We start from the raw sequence: 12936 nt of genomic DNA on the forward strand, positions 1-12936 counted from the left end.
AGCCAATAAGCTGTGACTCAAAACCGTGTACAGTCAGTGTCAGTAGTGCAAACAAAAATAGGAGATTGTCAGATGGTTCAGCATCACCAGGGCGTTGGTGATGAGGTGCAAATAGCATATGAGGTATACATGGACAGTATTGCAGATGACCAAGCGCAGCAGATATCCCGGGAAAAAAACAGTCTTCAGGAGTCTGAAGTGGGAGTGTGCGAGGTAGAAGGTGTCATCAGCGATGCTGATGGCTCTGCGGGTGAGGTGGGTGTTGAAGATGTCTGTAAGGGAAGGCAGATGGGCACCGATGATCTTGCTGGCTGTTTTCATTATGCGTTGCAGGGTCCTTCTGCAGGAGGCAGTACAGGCTCCGTACCACAGTGTGATGCAGCCAGTGATGATGCTCTCAATGGCGCCCCGGTAGAAGGAGCACATGATGGGGGGTGGGGCACTGGCTCTCCTCAGTTTGCAGAGGAAGTAGAGGCATGTTTGAGCTTTCTTGGCCATGTCTTACATGATCATTTCTTACATGTCTCCGCTGTATTTGGAAAATGTGTCTATGAAGTTGTTAGTAATTTGCAGAAGGATTTTGTTCATTTGATTGATGTATTGTGTATTTGTCAAGAAACTTTTAAGTGAATATGATAATACTGTTTGTAGTGCTGCTGTTTGTTTTTCTTGTTGGCTTGAGAATGAATTGATCTTAATTGTAGGTTTGACTGTGGCACCATCCTACAACTTTTATAACAGAAATGTCAGGAAGTGGGGGGATTGGGGATTGTCTTCAAACTGTGTGTAAGCATTGTCAGTAAAACAGCCTGCACCCAGAGGCTCTGATTCATTTCTATTATTATTGATACAATAAAAATCTGGCTTATTTCTCTATAAAACATTTGTCTTTGGAATCAAAAAAGGATTGCAAAAATGACCAAAAAACCACTCTGTGACACATCAACAAAGAATCATCAGATGTCCTTAAACCAAGAGAGCCGCAGTATTGCAGCTTCCATTGTGGTTCAGTGTAGGTGTTGTAGTGATCACTCTGCCTTGGTGGCTAATAACATGCCATGGTTGGCTAATTACAGCCCAGTGCATCACACAGGCCTGTCTGAGGCTTCTCTTTCAAGTAATTACTATGATTCTGACTCTGTCTTGTCTTTATTTTCTCTGTGCCTCTTCCTTCTCTGTCTCTAGCTTTGTGTGCATGTGTGTGTGTGTGTGTGTGTGTGTGTGTGTGTGTGTGTTGAAAAAGCAAGGCTGAATACCATGGTGGCATTTAGATCTTAATGATACACAGTTTGTCTTGTTAAACAGTGCCTCAGGTCTCAACATTTTACATGCAGTCTCCATTTCTCCCAGTAGCAAACTTACATTTTCTGTTTGTAATTTACATCTTGAGTTTGTTATAGTGTGCTCCTGAAAACAAGTAGTTAGACAGAATGAGGATGTCCTGGAGGGGCCTGAGCTCAGAACAACAGATAAATACTATGACAGGGCTGAGAGGTTATATAAAAATAACGCACTGTACCTGCTTCAGTCAGTCCAAATATCAGAATATGTAAGCATGAAGAGAATAACAAGAGGAGCTCCCATTTTTACCACCTTCAGGTCTAATTTTGAATGTTCATTTTGTTAGCCGACCACATTACTACCCAACTCAAATACATTTAATTAAGAACCCTTTGCCTCATAGCACCTTCAAACCCCAGAGCAACTCCCACAGACTTCAGCTGGTTTCCTACAGCTGGTTTTACAACACACCCACTCAAACTGACCCACCAACCAGCAACAATGGTAAATGGACTGTATCTATATAGCGCATTTTTCCACAGTGTGTTGCACTGGCCAAAGCGCTTTACAGGAGATGATACACCATTCACCCATTCACACAACATTCACACACCGATGACGACAGGCTGCCATGGATATCATCACATTCAAGTGATTTCTTGGTTATGATTGCGACTCTCGGATAAAATAAATGCTGAAGTGTGTGTATTGTAACTTACTGTGTGCACTAGAGGATATTAAAACATGACAATATTTATCACTGAGGTGAAAAGCTGTCTCATGCTATCGGTACATAACAGAACCAGAGCATCAGCCAGTGTGACGGAGTGGGAGGGTGACGTTAGCATAGAAGACTCTCCCGCCACTTTTAAATCGTTTGTGTGGCAGCATTTCGGGCACCCAGTGGAAATAGTAAACAGTGACAGAGTGACAGACAAGACATGAACAATATGTAACCACTGTAAGAAAATAGTGCCATACACTGCGGCTAACGTGCACTGTGCCTAGAGAACCACCACAGGCCTCAAAAATCAGCTGAAAACGCTGAAAGGCCAGATGACGCTGACCAGTGCCTTTGCACCTCAAAGTCCACAGTCAAGTGCTAGAGCTAAGGCACTTTGAGTACTGAGAGAGTAGTCCAGTACTTTGATTACAGCTGCACTTATTGTTTGCACTGAAAAAATAAGAGTAAGAAAAACTTGTGCTATTTATACTGTTTTTATGTTTTATGTTCAATTTGTGGAAAGGAGTTCAGTTAGAAGGTCACACACAACTTCAGGTAGAAGATAGAGGCTCCTGCACAGTTCGTGCACAGTTCTAAGGTCTGAAGAGCCTCATGTGAGCTCATACAGGAGAGAAGCCAGTCAGTGGAGTTTGTGGCAAAATCGTTTACAGTGCATATGATCGTTCACACTCAGAAAATAGAACTGAAGTGACATTCCACACAAGATGATTAGTCAAAACATTTCAAATGCACCTGGAGTGTTTTGCATTCTGTGACTTTCAGATAAATAAAAGACTTTCCATTCATATATTTTGTCATTGAAGAATTGTTAAAAGTTGTGTTCAAATATTGTCTCGTCTCATGAACTGTGTCATCACACCCCTAGTGTGCACTGTTACAGCAAAGGTTGTCCAGTCCTCATCAAAATATTTGAATATAAAGGATGTGTGTTTTTGTTGTTGTTGTCCTTGTCAGTATTCTGCAACCTTGCCCTGATTACTTTTACTAGGGACGAGCTACTGAACATCCGTCAGCTCAGTCTGGACATTTTTTCCCCGGTTTTCATTGATAGTGAAAGCTGTGTGAACATTTTAGCTGGCAGAGCAGCAGCTGTTTTCGGGGCACGGAGGAGATGCCGGAGAGGGAGGAGGGCCAGCACCCTCTTAAGGCTACGACGTACCAGACATCACTCCTGGCCATACATCTAGCTAATCTCCATTCCCTAGCTAACAAACATGGGTCACGGTTGGCTGACAAGCTGAATGAGTTTTATTGTAGGTCTGACAGGCAGAACTCTACACCCCTCCTTCAACCCCAACTTGGAGCCACAACTAGTTACTGCTTCCTCCAGGACCATCTCTCCCTCCATCAGCCCACCATCTTGGAGGATCTGTGAAAGAGCTGTGTTGTCGTTTTAAAAAACAAAAATCAGTAAGGCGCCAGGCCCAGACAATGTGACCCCCTCCTGTCTGAAAGTCTGTGCCAACCATCTTCATGCAGATCTTCAATAGATCACTGGAGCTTTGTCTAGTTCCCTCCTGTTGTTAAATGTTCCACCAACATCCCAGTTCACAAGAAACCCTCCATCAAGGAACTGAATGACTACAAACCTGTCGCCCTGACATCTGTAGTCATGAAGTGTTTTGAGAAACTGGTATTGGACTGCCTGAAGGCAATCACAGACCCCCGGCTGGATTCCCTGCAGTTTGCCTACAGAGCAAATAGGTCAGTGGATGATGCAGTCAACATGGGACTGCATTACATCCTGCAGCAACTAGACTCACCAGCCTATGCTCAGACCCTATTTGTGGACTTCAGTTCAGCATTTAACACCATCATCCTGCACATCCTCCACTCCAAACTAACCCAGCTCACTGTGCCTGCCCCCACATGTCAGTGGATCACCAGCTTTTTGACAGACAGGAAGCAGCAGGTGAGGCTGGGGAAAACCACATCCAGCACCCAGACTATCAGCACAGGTGCCACCCAGGTATTTGTGCTCCCCTCTCTCTGTTGTTTGCAGATGACACAACGGACATCTGCCTCATCCAAGAGGGTGACAAGTCAGCCTACAGACAGGAGGTTGAGTAGCCGGTCCTGTGGTGTGGCCATAACAACCTGGAGCTGAACATGTTGAAAACGGTGGAAGTGATAATGGATTTTAGGAGGAGCTCCCCAACTCGATCTCTGCTTACTATACTCAGCAGCACTGTTTCAGTCCTACAAGTTCCTGGGCTCCACATTCACTTGGGACTTGAAGTGGACAACCAACATCAGCGCCAACATTAAGAAGGCACAGCAGAGGATGTACTTCCTGTGTCAGCTCAGGAAGTTCAAACTGCCTCAGGAGCTGCTGATTTTGTTCTACAGAGGAATCATTGAGTCTGTTTTCTGTACTTCCATCTCTGTCTGGTTTGGCTCAGCAACCAAACAGGACAGGAACAGACTCCAGTGGACAGTCAGGACTGTGGAGAAAATCATTGGTGCAAAAGCGAGAGAGACAGACAGAGGGAGAGAGAGAAACTGTACCTCCATCATGTGCTGGGACTGCACAGCAGGATCAGCACTGAATAGAGAGGAAATTTGATTTGGGGATTTGTTAATGCTATTGGGTGCCAAAACACAGTATCTTTACCATTATGGTGAATATCCACAATTATTTTCTGGGCTGCTAAAGGGGGGTACGTGTCACTTTTAACAGTGCCCCAAATATTGCGATCGGCAAATGTGGAACATCTGAATTGGATTAAGTAGTTGATATTAGAATGACCTCAGTCTAACAGCAGCTGAAAAGAATAGGACTGATAAATCAGTGACTTTATAAATAAACTGTGTTGACCTCTGCAGAAACCGCCTCTTGTTCCAGAAATACCTCCACATATTGATTAGGGCTTAGGTTTCTCTGTCCTGTCACTTTCATTTCATCTTGTGTTTATTCTGTCAGTTTCTCTGACTTTGTCAAGTGTTTTGCAGCTTTCTCTGTCTCTAGATGTGTATAACACACAAACAGCCATCACCAAACACTCCTCAGCCCAGTTCAACCTCATGGGAAGAACTAACCAGTGCATGACTCGCTAAAGTTTTTGTTATGGCATTTATGACTTACACTTTATTATTTTGATCCTGACAGAAACATTTTCCCCACACACCTCTTTGCTGCTTCATTGTAGTCTATGCATCACAAGTACATCTTGTACCTCAACAAACTGCTGTGATATTGACTGTCCCCAGATGATGAATCATGTTTTGTTACCTTCTTAGCCTTTTTTTTCACAGTATCAAAGTTCTAATTTTCAGATTAGAGAACAGTAACATCTACTCTGCTCCTTACATTTCTGACACTCTCTGACCTTGCCCATTTATAGAGTGGTGCATTGAGTGAGCGTATAAGATGCATAGTGTATCTTGGGGGTGGGAGGGTGGGGGGGATCACTAAAACATTAGAATTCCTCCTCTAGGTATGATGAACAAACATCTATAGCACAGTTCATGACTATACAGCCATTCACTCAGCCTGTCAATGGAGTGTCCTCTAAATTACATGGCCACCAAAGTCAGTAAGACATTTACAGTAGATTTTGTTAATAATCACCAAACAGTGAGCACAGCTGTTCACTGTGAGGCTAAATATTTTATTAGCAGTGTATCTTTGTTAGTGACTCTCTGTGATGCTAATTCAAGTTTTATTGATCAGCTGAATCTTAAATATGGAACATCCATTAAATCTTCCTCCACTCTGCATCTTCAAAAGCAGCTTGTGTGTTCTCGGCGCTGCTTTAAATCTGCCCCAGGTGCCAAGGACACAGCACTTGGCAGTTCATTAAGCCATTAAGATGCTACAGGGTGGACATACACACCTGCCCTCTACCTCTGTCCTCAGCTTTCTGTTTATCTTTGCTCTCACCTTTATTACTTTTTTGTTTTCTCTTTCTTTTGTTGTTAGGTTCTCTTTTTTTTTGGCTTGGTTTGTAGTTTTGACTAAGACAAAATTTAGTACAGAACAAAAGAACAACGTCACAGTGCAAAAATCTGTACAGTGTCCTGCTGTAATGCTCAGTGTCCTTTGACTTGACTCGGATAGGCCAGACATCCTCTCCGGAAATGGTAGAGACAGTCCTTCTGTCACGTGATTTCACAGGACTTGAGACCAGGTCACAGAGACCACTGTCAGACCAGAATAACAAAGTACAGATACAAAAACTGTGTTCTTTTTTTAACAGATCATTACTTCAATGTCATTTCATTCCAAGTAACTTAGGTTGCCCTTTAATTCTGGGGTGGCACATTATCTGCATGTCTTTACAGAAAATGTCTTTAAATTAACCAATGACACATTTATTACAGAAACCAGAATGATTCATTTTGAATCATGCTGGATCACATTTGATTATATTTGAGCTGATATGCTCCTTGAAGATTTTTAAATTAAAGAAAATCCACTTTAGATTAAAATGACCATGAAATGCAAGCTTAATGTTGAAGAAGTAGCAGAAAACAAAACTGTGAGATGGAATATGATGGAAAGACAGGAGTAAAATAGGCAATATAAATTTCTTTAGATAAATGAATTTTGCAGTTCTGTTTTAAATTATTTTAAAAAATTATTTTAAATATTATTTAAGCTATTATCCATCTGTCCGTCCATTAGCTATACAGCTGATCCTGTAGGGCCGTGGGGCACTGGAGCCAATTCCAGCTGACATCGGCTATTTAAACTTTTATTTAAATAATTATTTCAAATCATATTATACCATAGTAAGTACAGAATAAGGACAAAATAATTAACTGGTACATTTAATTATCTTTTGTTTTTCTTTTTTAAAATTATTTAGATTTATGTTTTTAAATCTTTCTTATTTATCAATAAATACTGAAATTCTTAATTATTATTAGCATGAGATATAAAATATGCTTTATTACTATACATCATGTGCAATCACATTTTTACTGTCTAACTTATTGAATTATGAGCTCAAACAAACAAAGTCAAAGCAATAAGTCATATCAGTCATTTAAACTTGTTACAAAGTTAACTGTTGTTAAAGATATAATGTTCTATGTCCTACTATTTGAAAATGCAGTCCACATGAAACCAGGCCAGCCCAAAATACAATGAGGGCACAGTGTGCTGTAGCACACAGCATAGTGAAAGTGCATGTTAACACACAGATACAAATAGTTTCTGGACAACAGAAAATCCACTGATTTGCACAGATCATTTTTTTATCTTACCAGTAATTTTTGAACTCAATATTTGACATTAAGTATGAGATTACCCATAAGGACGATGTGTGTACTACTTCAGCCTAGCATCTTTTCAGGGAAAACAGTCTTGTTAAATGTTGATGCTGACACATCACTCACATGTAAATCGAAACAGGGAAGAGTCCTTCAACTGATCTGAAAACAGAAATAAGTCTACAGTAAATGCTTTAGTTCAGCTGTAGAATTGGAATGCCCCTCTACAACAGATCTGACCATGAATATATTGACGTCTGATGCAACGATACATTTTGGTCTTAAACTTCTGCTTCTGACTACACTTATTTGTAAGCATTCGGCTGGAAATGACCAAATCAGGAAATGTATCTTTAAGCCATCAAAGCCTCCTACATTTACAGTATACGCTGATCTGTGTGCTGTTCACCAGAAATCCCTGATAGAATCACTCTCAGCTTTAATGGGCTCACCAGGTTTTCATAATGACTTACCACCACTAATGATGTACCAGTACACAGACAGCACGAGGCGCCACAGTCTCTGTTCATCAGATCTCAGGCAACGCTCAGGGTTTCCTGTCACTCATTATTATTATAGATTTTTCTGAACTTTTTCAAATATATTTTACTTGGGTAAAAAATCTAATTAGGCAACTGCTTCATTTTCCCTGTTGTGAGACGAAAGAGTGAGTAACCACTTCTAATCTCTTTCTATCCTTTCTATACATAGCAACACAATCCTATTACAATTATCCTGAAATGTCCTAGCAAGAGCTGCAGAGAGACTGTTCAAACTGCACATGCTTCAGCTACTTCACTCAGTTTCAACATCAGTTCCCTCATTCAAGACTTTCTGAACAGAAGTCCTGATGATGTTGAATCATCTCAGTTCATTTTCTAGGTTAGCCATACTGCTGCAGCTTCAACTTAGCTGGGATTAGGAATGAAATCATATTTCATTTTTCATTTCCTTTTGCATATTTAAAATCACCTGTGATTTTAAATATGCAGGGATAAAGATTAACCCGATCTATTCACATTTTACTCAGATACTGGTGCTTCAGTACCTTCTGTCAGTGATGACCGATTCTTTGAAATATTTACCACTGGGGTGTGAGCTAATATGCTCTTCCTTAGACTCCAGTTATTCTACTTTGCATCTGAGGTCATGAGCAGAAGAAGACTAGGAGGCAACGCTCGCCATATCTAATATATAACTCAAACAACTGCATTTCAAAACATCCACTATGACATTTAATTTAATACAATTAGGCTGAAATTTTCTTTCAAAATTATTATCAGGCAGTTCTGTATTAAAATCCTTGTAAAAGCTTACATTTTGATTTATAAGTGAAGACTTTTACATTGTATAAAGGTTAGGGTACGTGAAAACCTGGACAATCACAAAAGATTCATATGCAAATGTCTACTGGGTGGTCTGGGAACTGTCTGAGGACCATCATCTTCAGTGCAACCCCTAGAGCCATACTCCTAGGAAGGCTCACATCAGATTAGATCAAAGCTCACAAGCTGTGAAAAAACTGGACTAGGTTTTGAGATCTCCGCCCAAACATGCCCATGAGGACAATAGGCATCAGTCCACAGGTGAGGGTTCAAAGACAGGTAATGACACTACTGGGCTATAACAACTCAGTTGTTAGGGGACATTGTTAGGCATCAAAGGACTGAAACGCCAGTTTTTTCAGCTTACTATGACCTGGATGACTGAGAATCTACACGGACATCTCACAAGCTCTGCGTCTCCTTCATAAATATGGAAATATGTATGAAAGCGTTTCTCAGCTAATGCAGTAACCCACAATCTTTGTCTTTCAGATCCTGGCGATGATCTCCATCCTGTTCATCATCATCTCTACCATCTCATTGTCTCTCAACACCCTGCCAGAGCTGCAGGTGATAGATGAATTCGGCCATTTCAATGACAACCCCAGCCTAGCTCATGTGGAAGCTGTCTGCATTGCCTGGTTCACCATGGAGTACATGCTGCGGCTACTTTCAGCACCAAACAAGTGGAATTTCATCAAAGCACCACTGAACATCATTGATTTGCTGGCTATACTGCCTTACTATGTGACTCTCTGCTTAACTGAGTCAAACAAGAGTGTGATGCAGTTCCAGAACGTGCGCCGTGTGGTCCAGATCTTCCGAATTATGAGGATTCTGAGGATCCTGAAGCTGGCCAGACATTCAACAGGACTACAGTCTTTAGGCTTTACTTTACGAAGAAGCTACAATGAGTTGGGTCTGCTGATCCTCTTTTTAGCCATGGGAATTATGATTTTCTCCAGCTTGGTGTTCTTCGCTGAGAAAGATGAAGACGCTACCAAATTCACCAGTATCCCTGCCTCTTTCTGGTGGGCTACCATTACTATGACTACTGTTGGCTATGGAGATATCTACCCACAAACCCTGCTCGGCAAGATTGTTGGGGGGCTCTGCTGCATAGCAGGTGTGTTGGTCATTGCCCTTCCAATCCCAATCATTGTCAACAACTTCTCAGAATTCTACCGAGAGCAGAAGAGGCAGGAGAAGGCAATCAAGAGAAGAGAAGCTCTTGAAAGGGCCAAACGGAGTGGAAGCATTATTTCTATAAACTTAAAGGATGCTTTTGCACGTAGCATGGAACTCACAGATGTGTTGGTGGAAAAGAGAGAGGACAGTAAGTGCCCTGTGGACAGTCACCTGTCACCCAGTCGCTGGAGCTACCACAAACACTACTCCAATGCAGAGGTGGGGAGCCCAGGCATGGCTCAGCATTGTCATTACCAGGAAGTGGCTCAGCTGGGCTCTCCTAAACAAGTCAAGCTCTCATCTACCACACCTCAACACCTCAGCACAAGGCAGGTGGAAGATGTTTACAACAAGACAGCAACCATCCAGGAGCAGCAGGAAAAAGTTGAAGTGGAACAGATGGAGATGAAAGCATTGACCTCCAGCCAAGCCCAGCAAACTTCATCTGAAGTCAGCATTGCCAGGAAATTCTCAAATGTGGCCGATGGATCATCACTGGAAAGAGGAGAAAGAAGCTATCTTCTCTCGAGTGCTGACAGAGGTCAAACAGGGACTAGACATCAGCGTATCCCCCCTCCTTTGGATCTAAGTCAGATCAGCAGCATGGAGGTGAACAGGCGCTCTGACAGCATCCAGCCAGAGACAATCATTAAAGAGGGTTTGTATGAGTTTGTTTCCAGCCCCAGAGGAAGTGGGCCTGGTGATTTGGATTTGGTGTCAGAAAATACTGAAAGCTTTGGGGTGACCTATGACAGTGTCTTGAGCTCCTTGCAAGATTATGGCAGCCCTCAAACAATGAGAACCCTCAAGGTTGACTTTATTGGATCTCAAGATGATGTGCTTATGGCAGTGATGACTCCTGTGACAACCCCAGCCTCAGGTTGCTCAGTCAAACTTCCTCAACTAATTTCTGATGACATGATTTCCAGGTTTTCTCCATCTTCTAGCTCTGCAACACAGGAAGCTAAATCATTCTTGCAATCACCATCCCTGGACCAGCATTCTGTCAGTCCACGCAGCTCCCAGGAGGGAGGTGAGGGCTCAGTGACCATGAGCTTAGAAGGTGAAGGGCAGCTCACAAGCTTAAGCCACCAGGGGAGGAATCACACAGAGAGGTCTGCTGTTGACTCAGTCAGCAGTGCTAACCCACTGCTGTCTAAAGCCAGCCCACTTAACTGCACCCAGGATCTAGTATCTATGGAAGGAAGGGAGGAAGGAGAAGAGGGAGCGGAACAGAGTGGAGAGAAGCGAGAAAACCACATTGCTCTGGACAGAAGCCTGACACCACCCTGTGAAACAGACATGTAAGCCCCAAACCAGAGAAAGATTCAGAGACAAGGACACCAAGTGGAATGCCCAAAGGAAAAAAAACAGCTACTACTCAGAATAATTCATAACAACACACTTGTTGACAAAGACATGGTGGATTAAAGTAGTATCAGTTGTTTTTCTGGGGAGATACACTAGTCATTTCCCACAGGATCCTTGGTTAGCCCTGCTGGCCAGAAACAGATTCCTCTGTCAGAGTGGCCATCGAGGGAAGTCAGAAGTGTACCCACTGTCAACTGCAGGACACTGTCCACTGTCAGTGTTATTGACTCCTTCTTTGGAGATCACAACAGTAATATGATGCAGGGCAAAGCAGCAGCAGCTGACATATTTTTTTGGCCTCAGATGTGAGCATAAACAAAGCCTTGTGTGAACGGGGATATTTCTGACTATTCTAAAGTGTTTTTGTGTTCAGCTCCTCAGATGTAATTTACAGTTTCATATTGCTTGCATTTTTATGCCTATTGATTTTGTTGGACTAACCCAAGGAAAGACAGAAGGTTATGGTCTTAATGCTTTTGTAATGGGATGCAGAGCAAACGCAAACACATGATATAGGACAAAAAGTTTCTTTGAACTTCACTGGACGCAAACAGAATTGTATAGTCCATCAGTACATATGTGTCTGCTGTATCCTGAACAGTGATACATGTCTTTGTCTCAGTGCTTCAACGACATATACTTTATTTTAGGTATGTTTTTTTTTCTTAATTTTGTCCCTCATTTTTTTTATAATATCTGAAATGAAGGCAGGGTCTTGAATGTGAAAAGGGACTTGAATAGGGATGTAAAGACTATTGTATTCAGTGCTAGACCACTGTTTTCACACACCTCTAGAATAAAAATACACCAAAAATAAACACATACAAACAGAAGGATAGCACATAAGGACAGTGGACAAGTTCACTGATCACTGATGTGTGGGTCATCACACACTGCCCGTGTCTCAGCTCAGGGGCTCCTACTTCACTGTCATACATTTCTACACTTAATGTGTTATGACAGACCTTTGACATCTATACATGGCGTCACTACTTTCCCCAACTATGCAAAAATGAAGCCAAAATATCATGAATATGGAGGCTGCCATCTTGCTTTTTTGCCACGAGATTCTGCGCAGTAGCAACCAGAAGTGGAGTGACAGCATCAGGCCACCAATCAAAGCTGTCAACTCAACCAAAATACACCCCTTTTTATATCATCAAATAACTTATTTAAAAAAGCTCACCAGAAAAATAACCACTTGTGCACACATTAGTGTGATAATATCTACCAAAAGCCACAGAAATCACCTCTGGGAAAAATGTATCTTATTTGTACTTTGGGTTTTTAATGTGACTCATGTTCCATCCACTGGCATGGATGAGGTCGGATTTATAACCTGGACTGCAAGCAGCCACCAGGGGGCGTTAAAGTCATGGGAACTGTCATGGTGTCCACATTTCCTGCAGTTGATGTGACAAACTAAGGAGGGTTGATAAAGAAGAAGACCAACAGGTCAATAAACATGAACAGTCAGACAGTTTGGAAACAAATAGGTTAGCCAAACTTACTGTATTTTGAAAGAGAGAATTAAGGCAAATTGTAAAAATATTACCCAAACATTTGTCACAGTTTTCACTTACATTCTCAAACAGAGTAGCTGGCTGATTTGGACGGGGCAGTGGGCTGCACCCTGCAGCTTCCACAATCACTTCCAGGGTGATCAGCCAAATGTGAGAGCGGACAAGATTTAAACTTCTCTTTCAAGATCTTTTATTCATTCTTCACACTTCTCCTTTTGCCACTTTTTGTGTGAACAACTGAGAGTCACTTTATGAATGCTTTCAAGGAGCAGGTGTCGGTAAAAGT

The 12936-nt window shown here is 42.0% G+C and overlaps 1 protein-coding gene across 2 annotated transcripts in view; it reads left to right on the plus strand.

Moving 5' to 3' along the window:
- kcnb2a (potassium voltage-gated channel subfamily B member 2a) overlaps positions 1-11581 on the plus strand; it is a 30037-nt gene extending 18456 nt beyond the window's left edge. For both annotated transcript variants that reach the window (XM_020585470.1, XM_020585471.1), the window contains one exon: positions 9061-11581. In XM_020585470.1, the coding sequence (XP_020441126.1) occupies positions 9061-11064 (2004 nt within the window). In that variant the 3' untranslated portion in view covers positions 11065-11581. The remainder of the gene's footprint in view (positions 1-9060) is intronic.
- The last annotated feature ends 1355 nt before the right edge of the window (positions 11582-12936 follow it).

The sequence above is a fragment of the Monopterus albus genome, unplaced genomic scaffold (assembly GCF_001952655.1).
Source record: "Monopterus albus unplaced genomic scaffold, M_albus_1.0 scaffold367.1, whole genome shotgun sequence".
In the NCBI taxonomy this organism is placed as follows: domain Eukaryota; kingdom Metazoa; phylum Chordata; class Actinopteri; order Synbranchiformes; family Synbranchidae; genus Monopterus; species Monopterus albus.